The sequence below is a fragment of the Mya arenaria genome, chromosome 6, assembly GCF_026914265.1.
Source record: "Mya arenaria isolate MELC-2E11 chromosome 6, ASM2691426v1".
Lineage (NCBI taxonomy): Eukaryota > Metazoa > Mollusca > Bivalvia > Myida > Myidae > Mya > Mya arenaria.
Window position 1 is genome coordinate 70,285,438 of NC_069127.1, and position 19,332 is coordinate 70,304,769.

Sequence of the window (19,332 nt, forward strand, 5' to 3'; positions counted from 1 at the left end):
GATTTGAAAAACTTAATCGATTTTTAGAAAAAAAATGAAACAAGTTCAGTTGTGTAATTTCATGATCCACTTAATCAAATGCCTTTCGTAGATCCAGAAAGATAACAGTAACAATTTTGTCACCGTCAATTACTTTTATAAATGCGTCTATTAAACTTGTTAATAATGTACACCATCACTAGTATTGGCAATATCCACTTGTGACTCCACTACTAAAGGTATTTCGGTCCATAATCCTTGATCAATCCGTGGTAATTGTTGAGCGTGAGAACTGTTGTTCGTTCGCCAGGTTGCAGGTTTGATAAAGCAAAGTTCTGCATCAATATTGCGAACAAGTTAACTCGTGCCTCTTTAACTGAGATATATCACGTCTGTACACAAGTAGCAATTTCCATCTATAAATGACGTTAATACATCAATGACATGTGATTTATTTTTTCTGCATAGGTGTGCACTATCCCATTTAATTCACGAATGTTTTTGTTGTGAATGTCCGATCGCGAAGCTACATTTCAGACATAAATAGTGCATGCTGTGAAACGCAACGTCTCAGTATTAAAGTGACGTTATTTCTCCATCCAATGTGCTTAATAGTCTTGCGCGGCTGACTTATTTTCGGCAACATAAACGATGACTGGAATGTGTCCATATCCATTTCCTTCACCTTTTTAGATATATTTCCACCAGGGCGCCTTTAAATGTGCATATTCCAACATGTTTGTCCTTTTTCACAAATACCTTTGGTAGTTAAGTCACGAATTATTAATATTTTTGATCATTGAACGCTTGAAGTCCATGGTTGTACTTGAGGATCGGAAGTGTCTTGTTACTTTCAATACTTGTGTGAAAATAACCGATGTTTTGGCTCTTTTTCACTGTTATCATTTGATGTTTTAGATGAAGAAATCTTATTTTTGTCCGTCAATTCTAACAATAAATCTGTTTTCTGCCGAGTTTTGGTGTATTCATTTAACTGTTTAATAGCATCAGATATAATTTCTTAACATGTAATTCGTGTATTTTTTCACAAGTTGATTTGAATGAGATATTGCTTGAATACGCATCATCGAGGTGTCTGCATGTATGCTCATTGTTAGTTTTGTTTGCCTTTTTATGCTGCACAATTCGTCATGGAGCTGTGCAAAACTCAATTCCGTCTGTGATATGTGATAATTTTCTTTTTGATTTTCGCTATCTCACCATACGGAGTACAGCCCCTTTAAATATCACATGCTTCTTGGACAGATATTAGTGGTAGTACTTTTTAAAAATGTTATGTATTCAAACATAATCGTACAAGTTAAGATAATTTTGACAAATATTGTATATGTATTTTCCCGGGACGTAATAAATCAAGATGAAAACGTAAACGACGTGCCTGTGCCAACTCCAACGTTGAAATAACGTCGGACATATATTTATAGCACACCGGATAGGCATTTCTGGTTAATTCAGCCGTACTGGAAATATATCTGGCACTGCAATGCTAGATGAGTCAAGCGCTGTGACGCAATACGTTTTCTTATTTTAGTTTTATTTCACACATTATGTAAGCATAATTTTGATATTTCAATATATACAGTGTGTGTAGAACACGTGATAAATTACGTTATACATGAAAATAGAACTGCTGATGTTTGACCTGATGCAATGTGAGAAAGTTCCTTTAAACTAATTTGAAAGGATGAGTAAGCTACACCCACTATACGTAATATGGTTTAGGAGGCCATGCCAACTTTTCGTATTTGACGAGGGATATCACAGTAACTTTTAAAAAGGGTTACAACAAACTTTTCTTACCAACAAGCAAAAAAACAGCCAATAAAGACATCGCCATTTTTACCACTATATTTTTCTTTATAAAACATCAGCTCGTTCTTCTGAATACGTGTGTATTTAAAGCCGTTTTCGCTCGCGTTCTCATGGCTTCTTTTGGGACGCATCATTGTGTTTTAAGTCTCATCAATGCAACATTTATTCATTTCATGATAATAAACACACAATATAATTCATTTCCACTCAAAGTATGAGTTTAAGGAAACTATCGTAACAGCATATTGCTATAACAACAAACGAATACTACACATACAACATGGAGTTATGTACTTAAACATGATATACATTATATTTACACGATAAAAACCCTGAAAGAATGCTAATCCTGGTATAAAAAATAAATTGAAACAAGGAATTTAAATAACTTGCACTATCATGCATAATTAAGAAATGGAGGAATAATTATCATCTAAGTAAGACAGGAGATGAACTTATAAGCACTTATTTCTAGATTTACTTTAAATATGATTACTTTAAGTTAAATTTACTTAAATATTGTTAGATGCTTTGGCACACAATCTTTACAACATATGAGTTGATAGTATTAAAGACTGCCAATATAACTCAGACATGCTTTAAAAATAATGAATTGATGGTATTTGAGTTTTTTAACAATGGCATTCTTAAAGTATCGTAAAGGCTACAATTTCTGACTCACCATTTTCTCAAAAAGGCAAAGGCGATCGTTCAAGGCAAGATTTTCATATTGTGCCATTTCAACTGGAATTGGAGCTACTCCAAGGCTAAACATACTTAACAATTACCTATGCAGTGTGTGTATACCACGTGATAAATTGCGTAATAAAGCTACGTCGGAAGGCAACATTTTTCTTCGAGTTATGACTTTAAACTAAGATAACTTCACCTTTTCTTCACCATTTAAAATGAAACATAACGCAGTCTACGCCGCTCACGGAGCCCCGCCTTCTGTCTTTTACCAGAGTTTATTGAGAGTTAAATTTCTTAAAACACTTCGACAAACCTTTTCACAATACGGCCGTCTGACGGAGCACTGTCAAAACAGTTTTTTGGAGAAATGTTTTTCGAAGTGTTTGTGGAAACTAATAACCTAATCAAACTCGGTAATGAAAATAAGGCGGTGCTCTTTAAGCGGCATAGACTGCTCTTTGTTTCATTTAAAATGGTGTCGAAAAGGAAGAGTTATCTTTGATTATAGTCTTCATTTTAAGCAAAATATTCCATTCCGAAGTAGCATATATGACGTTATTTATCACGTGGTATACACACACTGCTATGTTTTGCGTCCGATTTCAGTAGAAACAAAGAAGCAGAGTTCAAACTGCAAGAACTGTATTTTCGTTCATTTCCTTAACTTATAAGTAATCAGAAAGCAATACCTATCGACCAGGCCCCAATTTTTCAAAACTTTTTAAGGTTAACAGGCTTAAGAAGCTGATTTAAATAAGCCAAAATACATACTTATATTTGATTTTGATCAAAGAAAAATGGTTAAATGTGAATTTTATAAAAATAAATCCACCGTAAAGTCTAAAAACTAATAAATAGAACACAATTCATAGAAAAACCAAAAATAGTGAAATTAGCTTAATCCTGTTATTTTAGATTTTAGAAGTTTCGAGAAATTGGTGCGAAGCATCGGTACTAACATTAACGCCAATACCTGGCTTATAAAAATATTTTATACATCGGCCATATCAAGTCGGTATCTTTCACAAGTTCCCAGTCAAAGTTAGTTCTGCTTTATTTCGAAGGCGTTATGATTTTCGATTTATTTTGTCGTACTTCGTATCAGGGACATTTGATCCGTTGGCGTTGAGTTAGTTTCCTTAAGTTCAACGACATTCACAGTTGCATTGGCAATGAATCCCTCTCCCTTCGCCTCGCACGTGTACGTTCCGAAGTCGAAAACGATCAGGGTACCCGCGCGTGTAACCAAGGTGACGAACTTAGCCGGTATATGTTCACCTGCCGGCTCCACGTTAAAGTAGTATTTCCATGTTGTTGACGTCACTTTGTTTCCATGAACGTCAATCCAGTATGTTTCGTATAACGGCTCCCCTTGCACGATACACGCTAACATAGAAATACCTCCCCTTTTGATGTAAATTGTCTTTTCCATGACGTCAACCTCAACAGGAAACCTTACTTTAAGATTGATTGTATAATCCTCGTTACTAACGGAATTCTCTCCTTGACACGTGTAGACGTCCGTAGCGTGACGCGTGATGTTAGGTAGAACAAGTTTGCTGCCCGTGATGCCGGTAGGCTGTTTGTCGTCACCCCTAAACCACGTAATGGTCGGTACAGGTTCGCCAATAAATGCGCAGGTAAGGTTCACAGTGCCACCTTCATCGACGCTCACATCCAATGAGCTTGTACCGCCATAGTCGATTTTCGGAGCCTCCAAGATCAGAAGTTGGACGTTGGACAGCACCACTTGTTGATCTGACGTGCACGTGTAATTCGCCGCGAATGTGTCCGTGACTGACATAATCAGAAGATTCCATTCAAAATTGGTAGTCTTGACGACCTCAATCTGGTTCTTGTATTTGAGGATACTTACACCGGAAGTGATGTAAGAGTCCTTTGATGATTCCCAGTGTACCGAGACCAAGTCGGGATCCAAACCGGAAGTCAGGCGGCACGGCAGCATAATCTGCTTCCCGCGCTCAACGCGGAGTGTAACCTGCTGGGGGTTTCCATCGCCACCAGAAAGAAGCAGACCTGCAATAGACGTTTTTGTTTGTTCAACATTCTTTAGAACAAAGGTATCTGGTATAAACAATTTCCATTAAAAATATCGAAGTTGGCTGAAATGAATCCAACCTGATTTTTACTTCATATTTGGTTTAATTCAGGGGATTCGAATTTCCTCGAAATTATTTTTTGATAGTATTTCCTACACAGTAAAAATCCAGTTTTCATTTTCAATTGTAAAATGATTAATAATTTTTTCTCCTTAAATGGAAAACTCAATATTTCAAAACATAAAGATGCACACTTACTCACAAATAAGATTTACCACAATGAATATGGTTTTTTAATATACCCAAGAGGATGAATAAATGTCGAAAGCAATGGTTCTTATGAAGGATACCGTGTTTAGTTTGTTAGTAAAGTGCAGAAAGCACGGTATTTCTATCGTATGGAATGATAGTAGATCGGAGTAAGATTTTAGCACTCACCAATCACTTAATATTTTGCGTTTTCATCTAGAAAATACACAAATTCAATCTGGTACCATTTTCTTATGACGACTTAGCATGCTGCACGACTTTTTTCGCAAAACATAACATCGTCCATGTTTAATCTGGTGAAATGTAAGAAAGATCCTCTAAAATGTTATGAAAGAATGAATAAGCTACAACCACTCCGCGTAAGAGGAATAATGTGGCCAAGACAACTTTTCATATTTGACGAGGGATTTCAGAACAGAACTGAACAGATATTTTATTAAGACGTGTACAAAGTACATCATCTTCTTAACAACAAATGCATGATTAATAAACAAACACATGGTATGGCATAGGTTATACATTATATGAAATAGAATCATAAATGTATTCAAAAATATATATTCAAATCAGGTGAGGATGAACACAACTATTATAATTTGAAGTTGATCTTCATATACTCAGAGGTTGCTTGACAAATAAAGATAGGTTTTTTTTAAGTTCTTGTTTATTTCTTGTGTTTAACAGTTCAATGAACTTATAAACAGACGGACTTAAATAAATATACCGTTTTATGTATTTCTTTCTTATAGTTTCAAAACGTGTACATATACAAATAAAATGAAATTAATCTTCTATATCTCTTGAATTACAGCATTAACAATATCTTTCTTCACGTTGTATACATTACGATTACATCTGCACGTTTGAACCCTTAACGGGTGTACAGAAAGTCTAAGCCTACAGAAAATAGTCGTAAGCTTTTAGGTAATAAATAAAAATAATCTTCATGCACAAAAGTAGTCTTAAGTTCCTTATACAAAAATTTAACTGGTTTATCAATGGATCTATACCATTCTTGCTTAAAACAATCAATTATTCTTGTTTTAAATTAAGATAAAGTACTTTTCATTTATAATATTAGGATTATTGAATACGTATGCATAACCATACTGGATCGACAACTTTTTAACATTTGAAACCCAGTTAATTTTTCCATTATAACAGTCAGAAAATGCATACTTATATACAATATTTATTACAATGTTATCGCTATTTGAAACCTTTAACCAATGTTGTATAAATCTAACATATTCATGTACATAAATAGGATATCTACCAAGCTCCTAATACACACTTGCTGTACATGTATTTTTTTCCAACGTTTAACAAACGTTAACAAAACTTTAAATGGATTCTTTCAATTTCCTTAGACACAAAAAGTCCCCAAATTTCGGAAGAATAATTAAAAACGGGGGCAACAAAAGCATTAAAGAGTTGACAACAAATCTTTCTTTTCAGGTAAAACTCCTTACATATTCAAAATAACACATTTAATGCCTTTACAGCTTTGCCCGTTAAATGTTCCTGGTTCAAAGAACAATTACCAGTGTAATTAAAAACAGTTCCTAAGTAATTAAAATCAATAACGACATCAATAGGCCGGCCATTGTAGATCCAATTACCTGTTGTCAGTAGCCCTCCCGTTTTACGAAAGAACATAAGTTTGGTTTTAAGTGTATTTACTGATAAACCCCAATTACCACAATTTTCTGAAAGTTTATCCAAATGTTTCTGAGTTTCAACTGGTGTTTCACCTTCAATAGCCAGTAACTGTTAAATTCTAAAAAAATTAAAATGATTTTATATTTTACCGACAAGCAAATATCCAGCCAACAAAGACCTCTCCATCTTTACCACCATAGTTCTTTTAGAACGTTAGATCATTGATTTAAACAGTGTTAACTTCAAACCATTCTCTCTCGTGGTGTTGTTGTTTCTTCCGGGATGCTTTATTTCCTGGTTCCGCTTTATTGTTTATTATAGTTTGAATGGATTAGTCACTAACACCATATGATCAGGCAGAATATTATAGAACAAAAAAGCTTTATTCTAACATGTACATTCTTTTCAACACATTTTGTTTTATTTTATATCAATTAGTTTATTAGTTTATAAAATGCACATCCGCATTTACATATAAAGCATGCATGGTCATACAAAACACATACATCATGAGATTATTCTAAAAAGAAGTACGAGAGACTATTACTATTACAATTTGACATCGCACAATAAAACTATATGCAGTGGAAAGAAACATCAATACACTCTTCATAATTATTTGCATATTACTATATCGAAATAATCATGTCTTATCATGCTTAATACTTTAAACAATATCAGAGAATTGCATATTAGTCCAATTTAATCATATTATTTTGAAACGGTTTAATTTGTGATGTATTTTATGTACACTTTTAAGTTTTGATATACACTTTTAAACATATCTTATAAAATAATATCACATTTCTTTAAAATACTACATTTCTCATACATTTCTTTTCTAAATTACTCAATCTATGTTTAATACAAATTTATTATATAAAAATATTTCAAAATGGAATTGTTACTAGGATGCATCTTCTAACATTGCATACAATTTCAGAACCATACGGATAAATTACAGTGCCCGCTGCGTATGGAACGGCAAACTTGTCAATATGATATATAACTAAGTGGAGTAGAAAATGAGTTGGAAAAATTAGGCGAAAGATGTTGATGTTGATGGTATACTTGCCCAGTTTATCAAAACCACTAAGGATTTGACATTACCGTTTATAACTCGATTATTCAACCGTGTATTTGAGTCGGGTCAATTTCCTGATAAATGGTCTGATAGTATTATTTGTTCTATTCATATGTCTGGCTCATTGTTTGAGCCTTATAAATACCGAGATATATCATTGATAAATTAAATCTGTAAAATATGTTCTTCCATATTTTACAGGGGGTTATACAGTTGGGCAGAAATCAATGGTAAAATCGATGGGGCACAGGCAGGCTTTTGATATGGTTATTCAACGATTGATAATATCTTTACTCTTAATGCAGTTATTCAAAAAATCTTTTTAAAAGTAGGGGTAGGGTATAGGTTCTATACGCTGACTTAGCCAAAGCCTTTGATAATATCCATCATTCTGATCTATTCCATGTTTATCTCGCAAAGGTATTACTGGCATCATTTTTGTTAACATTTTAAACGATGTATGGAAACCTTGTCGCGCAAGTCAGTAGTCATGGCCTTACACAAAGCTTCAGATGTCTTAAGGGAACGCGCCAGGGTGAGAGTTATAGTACTCTGATTTTTGTTTTGTATCTAGACCCCTGTACATATTTAAGAGATGACTGTAACTCGGGGAAACTTTGTATCGAACGAAATACCTGACATACTAACGCTAATGTCCGCTGATAACGTTGTAAACCCAGCTGAAACAATAGTACAACTTCAGCAGCAAGTTAATGCAATTAAAACATTCTGTGAAGACACCGTAATGACAGTCAATGTAAACAAAACTGTGATTATAGTATTCCGTAACGGCGGACCTCTACGAGGCACGGAAAAGTAGTCATTCTGTGTTAGGCCAATAAATGTTGCTTCATTTTATAAATACATGGGCTTGATATTTACTAAAAAGCTGTCATGGTCCAAAGCCTTAAGTGAATTAGCTATGAAAGCTCCCAAATCGGTTTATTGCATTTAAGGTTTTCAACGTTAATTTGAAAATCTTAACTATGCTGAAAGCTAAAAAGTATTTGATTCTATGGTGGAACCTGTATTGCTTTTTTGGATCCGACATATGGGGTATAAAATTTTCTCCTTTAGTAGAACGTGTTCAAATTCAATATTGAAAAAGGTTTTAGGAGTGAATAAGTCTGTCAATAATAATGTTGCTCTTGGGGAATGTGGTCGTTAAGTATTGCTGTAAATTACTTATTATGCCAAGTTATCGTTATCCCCAAAACTGTTATTAATTGTTAAAACGGCTAGATGACATAGGTAGGCGAACGTTGGCTTCTGACGTTAGGTAAAACCTTGTTCAAATTTGGGTTTGGCTTCGTATGGGTTAGTCAGAGAGTTGGCGATATACAGTTGTTCATTGAAACGTTCAAATATCGTGTATCAAATAGATTGCATGATTCGAGAAGCTTGCGACCGGAACTCGCGCCCCTTTATGAATCTAAGATCACGATCCACCATGAAGCGTCTGGCAAATATAACTTTAATGTGGGAATTATAATAGAGACAGAGATATCCATAAACCCAGCTGAGGAATATCTCGTGACGATATGCGCCTTGTTTTCCTGAACGTTGGTTTTTTTCCTCACCGGAAAACTCGTGCAGTGAATCTCGCCGGCGATGCTTGGGGTTCGATTCTTCGCCATCGGTGCTGACAACTGACAAGAACGTGAAACAAGCAATATTACTCCCGAGTGTTTTACCTTCTCACAGGCTAAAAGTTTAGTTGTATTATATTTACCATTAAGACGATTGGCTATGCACGTCCACGTCGATGTTCATATTCGTATTACAAGGCGCAATGTGATTGTTATATATATAAGAAACAGCATTGAAACAAAGGTGTATTCCTGACGTACTTCTGATGATATTGTAAGCAAGTCAGACATTATGTTTCCGACTTTAACTAATTGTTTTCTATTAGTTAAGTAGGTATTTCGGTCCATAATCCTTGATCACTCCGTGATTGAGCGTGAGAACTGTTGTTCGTTCGCCCAGTTGCAGGTTTGATAATGCACAGTTCTGCATCATTTGTGCGAACAAGTTAACTCGTGCCTCTTTAACTCAGATGTATCACGTCTGTACACAAGTAGCAATTTCTATCTATAAATGGCTTGAATACATCAATGAAATGTGATTTAATTTTTCTGCACTATCCCATTTAATTCACGAATGATTTTGTTGTGAATGTCCGATCGTGGAGCTACTTTTCAGACATAAATAGTTTCTTCATCCAATCTGCTTAATAGTCTTGCGCGGCTGAATTATTTTCGGCAACATAAACGATGACTGAAATGTGTCCATATCCATTTTCTGCACCTTTTTAGATATATTTCCACCAGGGCGCCTTTACATGTGCATATTCCAACATGTTTTGTCCTTTTTCACAAATACCTTTGGTAGTTAAGTCACGAATTATTAATATTTTTGATCATTGAACGCTTGAAGTCCATGGTTGTACTTGAGGATCGGAAGTGTTTTGTTCACTTTCAATTCTTATGTGAAAATAACCGAAGTTTTGGCTCTTTTTTCACTGTTATAACTTGATTTTTTAGATGAAGAAACCTTATTTTTGTCGGTCAATTCTAACAATAAATCTGTTTTCTGCCGCGTGTTGGTGTATTCATTTAACTGTTTAATAGCATCAGATATAATTTCATAACATGAAATTCGTGTATTTTTTTACAAGTTGATTTGAGTGAAATACTGCTTGAATTCACATCATCGAGATGTCTGCATGTATGCTCATTGTTATCCCCCGCCTTTAAAAGGCGAGGGGATATAGTAATGGTAGGCGCGATTCCGTGCGTGCGTGCGTGCGTGCGTGCGTGCGTGCGTGCGTCCGTCCGTCCCACATTCATTTCTTTGCATCTCCTCTTACGTTTTTCATGCGATTTCTACCAAACTTTCACAGATTGATGATCATAAAGTGAAGCAGCGCATATTGTCGGGCTTTCCCGATTCGACCATTTTTAAAAGAGTTATTGCCCTTTGCTTATTTTACATTTAAAATTGGTTTCTTCGCAACTCCTATTACGTTTTTCATGCGATTTCTACCAGACTTTAACAGATTGATGGTCAAAAAGTGAAGCAGTGCATAATTTCTGGCTTTCCTGATTTGACCATTTTTGAAAGAGTTTTTTGCCCTTTGCTTATTTTACATTTAAAATTGGTTTCTTCGCAACTCCTCTTACATTTTTCATGCGATTTCTACCAAACTTTCACAGATTAATCATCATAAAGTGAAGCAGCGCATATTGTTGGGCTTTCTCGAATCGACCATTTTAAAAGAGTAATTGCCCTTTGCTTATTTTACATTTAAAATTGGTTTCTTCGCAACTCCTCTTACATTTTTAATGCGATTTTTACCAAACTTTCACAGATTGATGATTATAAAGTGAAGCAGCGCATATTGTCGGGCTTTCCTGAATAGACAATTTTTGAAAGAGTTATTGCCCTTTGCTTATTTTACATTTAAAATTGGTTTCTTCGCAACTCCTCTTATATTTTTCATGTGATTTCTACCAAACTTTCACAGATTGATGATCATAAAGTGAAGCAGCGCATATTGTCGGGTTTTCCTGATTTGACCATTTTTGAAAGAGTTATTGCCCTTTGCTTATTTTATATTTAAAATTGGTTTCTTCGCAACTCCTCTTACGTTTTTCATGCGATTTCTACCAGACTTTCACAGATTGATGATTATAAAGTGAAGCAGTGCATAATTTCTGGCTTTTGCGATTTGACCATTTTTGAAAGAGTTATTGCCCTTTGCTTATTTTAAATTTAAAATTGGTTTCTTCGCAACTTCTCTTATGTTTTTCATGCGATTTCTACCAAACTTTCACAGATTGATGACAATATAGTGACTCAGTGCAAATTGTCGGGCTTTTGCGATTCAACCATTTTTGAAAGAGTTATAGCCCTTTGTTTATTTTACATTTAAAATTGGTTTCTTCGCAACTCCTCTTACGTTTTTCATGCGATTTCTACCAAATTTTTACAGATTGATGACATAAAGTGACGCAGCGCATATTGTCGGGCTTTCGCGATTCGACCATTTTTGAAAGAGTTATTGCCCTTTTTTACATTTAAAATTGGTTTCTTCGCAACTCCTCTTACGTTTTTCATGCAATTTTTCCCAAACTTTCACAGATTGATGACTATATAGTGACGCAGCGCATATTGTCGGGCTTTTGCAATTTGACCTTTTTTGAAAGAGTTATTGCCCTTTCTTAATTTCACGCATTTCTTATGTTCCTGAGAAACTACCCTTACCATTGATTGGCTTTCGTTACAAAAATTCCCCCATGAGGCGGGGGATATAGCTGCCTGTGATCGCTCTTGTTAGTTTTGTTTTGCCTTTTTATGCTGCAGCTGTGCAAAATTCATTTCTGCCTGTGAAATTTGACAGCCGAGCAGAGACAGAGGCAAAAGTGAAGAAGTGATAATGCTTTGGAAATTTTTTAGTAAATATTCGACTGTGTGTGATTTCCTTGCATTATTGCGTAGATTTAAACACTGTGTTACTGGTGATTTCAGTTTGACTGATGCAAAAATAGGGGTGTCTAAAATAGCAGCATTTTATAATGTCAACTTTGATGTTCAAGAAAATGTTGATTTTTTGGAAGTTTCATCAGAATTTATGTGAAAAGTGGTAAGTATTTGTTCATGGAAGTTCATACCAGTAATCAAGTCAAATGCGAAACACAGACACTCGCAAATACATTTGACTTGCTCCACAGGAGATTGGCTCACTGGTACGTATAATGAGATAAACAACACATGTGAAGATTTAATGCCTTTAATATACAAGAACAAAACAAGATATTTATCTCAAACGTACCGGTATTCACAGATGAGGACAGTTTTTTTACTCAATTTATATAATCAACATAGAAACAATCCATTGCAGAGGCCATGAAAAGAGGAGTCAATGACCTTTAAAATGGAATGCAATATGTTGGTATAACAGGCCAAATTCATTGTCGCATTCTCGTCTTTTTCTGCAGTCGGAAACTGTATAGTGATTTCCAATCTTCAATGTTTTCCGTGTAAACAGCACTACACACAGAAACAGTTATGCGATTTTACGCTTCTGTGTATAGGTGATTCAATTCCATTCCGAAATACCATAAAAAGACAAACGTATGATTTGAGGAACAACTGTATCGAACTTCAAATTTAAATTGACTTCGTCTGTAATGGCCATTTTCCTGACAAGCGCTCAGATGATAGCCTTGAAATGTACAAACTAATGTCAACATATATCTTTGTACCGGCTCGAACGTGAGCTATATAAGCGAGGTTGGGTCCAGCGCTCTTGCTCGCAGTTCTCGTACCTACCAGGCAATTTCCGTTTAGCGTATTCGCCTTCGTTTGGAGGTGTGTCAAACTTAGAATCAAGGCCATCATATGAGCGCTTGTCAGGAAAATTGCAGATACTCAGTTGCACATAAAGTATAAGAGGACAAACGGATTTTCATGTTATGAAGTCTCTTAGTTCTAAGAGAACGCTAAGTGGTCATCAGGATGGTCATTTAATTCAGAAACCTAATTATATGGAAAGCTTAGTGTCCAGCCGAATGCTCAAATAATTTGCCCGCCCAATTCAATGTCAACGCTTATTGACAAACTGGATTTTCATATAATCATAAAGTTCCATCAGTGGATATATGGATATTCACTGCATGTCGATACTCATTTTTTGCAGGAAAGCATAGCAGGCAACGAAATGTTCAATATTCAATAATCTGATTACTAGTAGAAAGAAATTAATGTTAAGGCTTATTGGCCAACTTGATATAGTATAGCATCTTCTGGGAATACTTTGCTGATACTAAGATATACACTCAGTAACTTATAGTCGTTGTTGTATGACTTTGATTGTCCAGTTAGCGCACTCACTTCTCACCTACGCGACTGGAGTTCGATTCCCGGCCAAGGCGCATGTGAGTTTGGTTTGTGTTCACCAAACCGGACAAGTCGGTTTCCTTCGGGTTCTCCGGTTTCCCCCACAGCACAAGACCACATTCTTGCATTACATCGCGCTAAATGAGAGTGATTAACATAATGTTGAAATAACTTGTTTCACAATAGTTGTAAAATAAATCTTCTTATTTCTATTATTGTATGGCTTAGGAAAAGTATATTGTGCCATTTCAATGAAGTACAGTCAAAAATATTAGTATGCAAGACTTTTAATTACAATTGAAAATTAATAATCGTAAAAAACGCGACTTTTAGTGGAACTATTGACTCCAAAAGTGATTTTAAATTAATCCGCTTTAGGACGTCAGTAAACAACGACGCACGCATTCATTTCTTTGCATCTCCTCTTACGTTTTTCATGCGATTTCTACCAAACTTTCACAGATTGATGATCATAAAGTGAAGCAGCGCATATTGTCGGGCTTTCCCGATTCGACCATTTTTAAAAGAGTTATTGCCCTTTGCTTATTTTACATTTAAAATTGGTTTCTTCGCAACTCCTCTTACATTTTTCATGCGATTTCTATCAGACTTTAACAGATTAATCATCATAAAGTGACGCAGCGCATATTGTTGGGCTTTCCCGAATTGACCATTTTTAAAAGAGTAATTGCCCTTTGCTTATTTTACATTTAAAATTGGTTTCTTCGCAACTCCTCTTACGTTTTTAATGCGATTTCTACCAAACTTTCACAGATTGATGATCATAAAGTGAAGCAGCGTATATTGTTGGGCTTTCTCCATTCGACCATTTTTGAAAGAGAAATTGCCCTTTACTTATTTTACATTTAAAATTGGTTTCTTCGCAACTCCTCTTACGTTTTTAATGCGATTTCTACCAAACTTTCACAGATTGATGATTATAAAGTGAAGCAGCGCATATTGTCGGGCTTTCCTGAATAGACAATTTTTGAAAGAGTTATTGCCCTTTGCTTATTTTACATTTAAAATTGGTTTCTTCGCAACTCCTCTTATGTTTTTCATGTGATTTCTACCAAACTTTCACAGATTGATGATCATAAAGTGAAGCAGCGCATATTGTCGGGTTTTCCTGATTTGACCATTTTTGAAAGAGTTATTGCCCTTTGCTTATTTTATATTTAAAATTGGTTTCTTCGCAACTCCTCTTACGTTTTTCATGCGATTTCTACCAGACTTTCACAGATTGATGATTATAAAGTGAAGCAGTGCATAATTTCTGGCTTTTGCGATTTGACCATTTTTGAAAGAGTTATTGCCCTTTGCTTATTTTAAATTTAAAATTGGTTTCTTCGCAACTTCTCTTACGTTTTTCATGCGATTTCTACCAAACTTTCACAGATTGATGACAATATAGTGACTCAGTGCAAATTGTCGGGCTTTTGCGATTCAACCATTTTTGAAAGAGTTATAGCCCTTTGTTTATTTTACATTTAAAATTGGTTTCTTCGCAACTCCTCTTACGTTTTTCATGCGATTTCTACCAAATTTTTACAGATTGATGACATAAAGTGACGCAGCGCATATTGTCGGGCTTTCGCGATTCGACCATTTTTGAAAGAGTTATTGCCCTTTTTTACATTTAAAATTGGTTTCTTCGCAACTCCTCTTACGTTTTTCATGCAATTTTTCCCAAACTTTCACAGATTGATGACTATATAGTGACGCAGCGCATATTGTCGGGCTTTTGCAATTTGACCTTTTTTGAAAGAGTTATTGCCCTTTCTTAATTTCACGCATTTCTTATGTTCCTGAGAAACTACCCTTACCATTGATTGGCTTTCGTTACAAAAATTCCCCCATGAGGCGGGGGATATAGCTGCCTGTGATCGCTCTTGTTAGTTTTGTTTTGCCTTTTTATGCTGCAGCTGTGCAAAATTCATTTCTGCCTGTGAAATTTGACAGCCGAGCAGAGACAGAGGCAAAAGTGAAGAAGTGATAATGCTTTGGAAATTTTTTAGTAAATATTCGACTGTGTGTGATTTCCTTGCATTATTGCGTAGATTTAAACACTGTGTTACTGGTGATTTCAGTTTGACTGATGCAAAAATAGGGGTGTCTAAAATAGCAGCATTTTATAATGTCAACTTTGATGTTCAAGAAAATGTTGATTTTTTGGAAGTTTCATCAGAATTTATGTGAAAAGTGGTAAGTATTTGTTCATGGAAGTTCATACCAGTAATCAAGTCAAATGCGAAACACAGACACTCGCAAATACATTTGACTTGCTCCACAGGAGATTGGCTCACTGGTACGTATAATGAGATAAACAACACATGTGAAGATTTAATGCCTTTAATATACAAGAAAAAAACAAGATATTTATCTCAAACGTACCGGTATTCACAGATGAGGACAGTTTTTTTACTCAATTTATATAATCAACATAGAAACAATCCATTGCAGAGGCCATGAAAAGAGGAGTCAATGACCTTTAAAATGGAATGCAATATGTTGGTATAACAGGCCAAATTCATTGTCGCATTCTCGTCTTTTTCTGCAGTCGGAAACTGTATAGTGATTTCCAATCTTCAATGTTTTCCGTGTAAACAGCACTACACACAGAAACAGTTATGCGATTTTACGCTTCTGTGTATAGGTGATTCAATTCCATTCCGAAATACCATAAAAAGACAAACGTATGATTTGAGGAACAACTGTATCGGGCTTCAAATTTAAATTGACTTCGTCTGTAATGGCCATTTTCCTGACAAGCGCTCAGATGATAGCCTTGAAATGTACAAACTAATGTCAACATATATCTTTGTACCGGCTCGAACGTGAGCTATATAAGCGAGGTTGGGTCCAGCGCTCTTGCTCGCAGTTCTCGTACCTACCAGGCAATTTCCGTTTAGCGTATTCGCCTTCGTTTGGAGGTGTGTCAAACTTAGAATCAAGGACATCATATGAGCGCTTGTCAGGAAAATTGCAGATACTCAGTTGCACATAAAGTATAAGAGGACAAACGGATTTTCATGTTATGAAGTCTCTTAGTTCTAAGAGAACGCTAAGTGGTCATCAGGATGGTCATTTAATTCAGAAACCTAATTATATGGAAAGCTTAGTGTCCAGCCGAATGCTCAAATAATTTGCCCGCCCAATTCAATGTCAACGCTTATTGACAAACTGGATTTTCATATAATCATAAAGTTCCATCAGTGGATATATGGATATTCACTGCATGTCGATACTCATTTTTTGCAGGAAAGCATAGCAGGCAACGAAATGTTCAATATTCAATAATCTGATTACTAGTAGAAAGAAATTAATGTTAAGGCTTATTGGCCAACTTGATATAGTAGAGCATCTTCTGGGAATACTTTGCTGATACTAAGATGTACACTCAGTAACTTATAGTCGTTGTTGTATGACTTTGATTGTCCAGTTAGCGCACTCACTTCTCACCTACGCGACTGGAGTTCGATTCCCGGCCAAGGCGCATGTGAGTTTGGTTTGTGTTCACCAAACCGGACAAGTCGGTTTCCTTCGGGTTCTCCGGTTTCCCCCACAGCACAAGACCACATTCTTGCATTACATCGCGCTAAATGAGAGTGATTTACATAATGTTGAAATAACTTGTTTCACAATAGTTGTAAAATAAATCTTCTTATTTCTATTATTGTATGGCTTAGGAAAAGTATATTGTGCCATTTCAATGAAGTACAGTCAAAAATATTAGTATGCAAGACTTTTAATTACAATTGAAAATTAATAATCGTAAAAAACGCGACTTTTAGTGGAACTATTGACTCCAAAAGTGATTTTAAATTAATCCGCTTTAGGACGTCAGTAAACAACGACGCACGCATTCATTTCTTTGCATCTCCTCTTACGTTTTTCATGCGATTTCTACCAAACTTTCACAGATTGATGATCATAAAGTGAAGCAGCGCATATTGTCGGGCTTTCCCGATTCGACCATTTTTAAAAGAGTTATTGCCCTTTGCTTATTTTACATTTAAAATTGGTTTCTTCGCAACTCCTCTTACATTTTTCATGCGATTTCTATCAGACTTTAACAGATTAATCATCATAAAGTGACGCAGCGCATATTGTTGGGCTTTCCCGAATTGACCATTTTTAAAAGAGTAATTGCCCTTTGCTTATTTTACATTTAAAATTGGTTTCTTCGCAACTCCTCTTACGTTTTTAATGCGATTTCTACCAAACTTTCACAGATTGATGATCATAAAGTGAAGCAGCGTATATTGTTGGGCTTTCTCCATTCGACCATTTTTGAAAGAGAAATTGCCCTTTACTTATTTTACATTTAAAATTGGTTTCTTCGCAACTCCTCTTACGTTTTTCATGCGATTTCTACCAGACTTTAACAGATTGATGGTCAAAAAGTGAAGCAGTGCATAATTTCTGGCTTTCCTGATTTGACCATTTTTGAAAGAGTTTTTTGCCCTTTGCTTATTTTACATTTAAAATTGGTTTCTTCGCAACTCCTCTTACATTTTTCATGCGATTTCTACCAAACTTTCACAGATTAATCATCATAAAGTGAAGCAGCGCATATTGTTGGGCTTTCTCGAATCGACCATTTTAAAAGAGTAATTGCCCTTTGCTTATTTTACATTTAAAATTGGTTTCTTCGCAACTCCTCTTACGTTTTTAATGCGATTTCTACCAAACTTTCACAGATTGATGATTATAAAGTGAAGCAGCGCATATTGTCGGGCTTTCCTGAATAGACAATTTTTGAAAGAGTTATTGCCCTTTGCTTATTTTACATTTAAAATTGGTTTCTTCGCAACTCCTCTTATGTTTTTCATGTGATTTCTACCAAACTTTCACAGATTGATGATCATAAAGTGAAGCAGCGCATATTGTCGGGTTTTCCTGATTTGACCATTTTTGAAAGAGTTATTGCCCTTTGCTTATTTTATATTTAAAATTGGTTTCTTCGCAACTCCTCTTACGTTTTTCATGCGATTTCTACCAGACTTTCACAGATTGATGATTATAAAGTGAAGCAGTGCATAATTTCTGGCTTTTGCGATTTGACCATTTTTGAAAGAGTTATTGCCCTTTGCTTATTTTAAATTTAAAATTGGTTTCTTCGCAACTTCTCTTACGTTTTTCATGCGATTTCTACCAAACTTTCACAGATTGATGACAATATAGTGACTCAGTGCAAATTGTCGGGCTTTTGCGATTCAACCATTTTTGAAAGAGTTATAGCCCTTTGTTTATTTTACATTTAAAATTGGTTTCTTCGCAACTCCTCTTACGTTTTTCATGCGATTTCTACCAAATTTTTACAGATTGATGACATAAAGTGACGCAGCGCATATTGTCGGGCTTTCGCGATTCGACCATTTTTGAAAGAGTTATTGCCCTTTTTTACATTTAAAATTGGTTTCTTCGCAACTCCTCTTACGTTTTTCATGCAATTTTTCCCAAACTTTCACAGATTGATGACTATATAGTGACGCAGCGCATATTGTCGGGCTTTTGCAATTTGACCTTTTTTGAAAGAGTTATTGCCCTTTCTTAATTTCACGCATTTCTTATGTTCCTGAGAAACTACCCTTACCATTGATTGGCTTTCGTTACAAAAATTCCCCCATGAGGCGGGGGATATAGCTGCCTGTGATCGCTCTTGTTAGTTTTGTTTTGCCTTTTTATGCTGCAGCTGTGCAAAATTCATTTCTGCCTGTGAAATTTGACAGCCGAGCAGAGACAGAGGCAAAAGTGAAGAAGTGATAATGCTTTGGAAATTTTTTAGTAAATATTCGACTGTGTGTGATTTCCTTGCATTATTGCGTAGATTTAAACACTGTG

General features: G+C 35.4%; 1 protein-coding gene across 1 annotated transcript; it reads right to left on the minus strand.

Annotated features, from left to right (window-relative positions):
- Window positions 1-1,963: 1,963 nt before the first annotated feature.
- LOC128238942 (hemicentin-2-like) lies at window positions 1,964-6,768 on the minus strand. Its single transcript, XM_052955280.1, has 2 exons — window positions 6,647-6,768; window positions 1,964-4,542 (listed from the first exon to the last, which is right to left on the minus strand). Exons 1-2 carry the CDS (start codon window positions 6,693-6,695, stop codon window positions 3,587-3,589), a joined length of 1,005 nt encoding a protein of 334 aa, XP_052811240.1. The 5' UTR covers window positions 6,696-6,768; the 3' UTR covers window positions 1,964-3,586.
- Window positions 6,769-19,332: the final 12,564 nt, after the last annotated feature.

Bases quoted from the DNA above. Each gene is read 5' to 3' on its own strand.
- LOC128238942 (XM_052955280.1), bottom strand. From the start codon at position 6,695: ATGGTGGTAAAGATGGAGAGGTCTTTGTTGGCTGGATATTTGCTTGTC. The intron at 4,543-6,646 runs GTAAAATATAAA...CGTCTATTGCAG, and splicing joins GGCTGGATATTTGCTTGTCG to GTCTGCTTCTTTCTGGTGGC.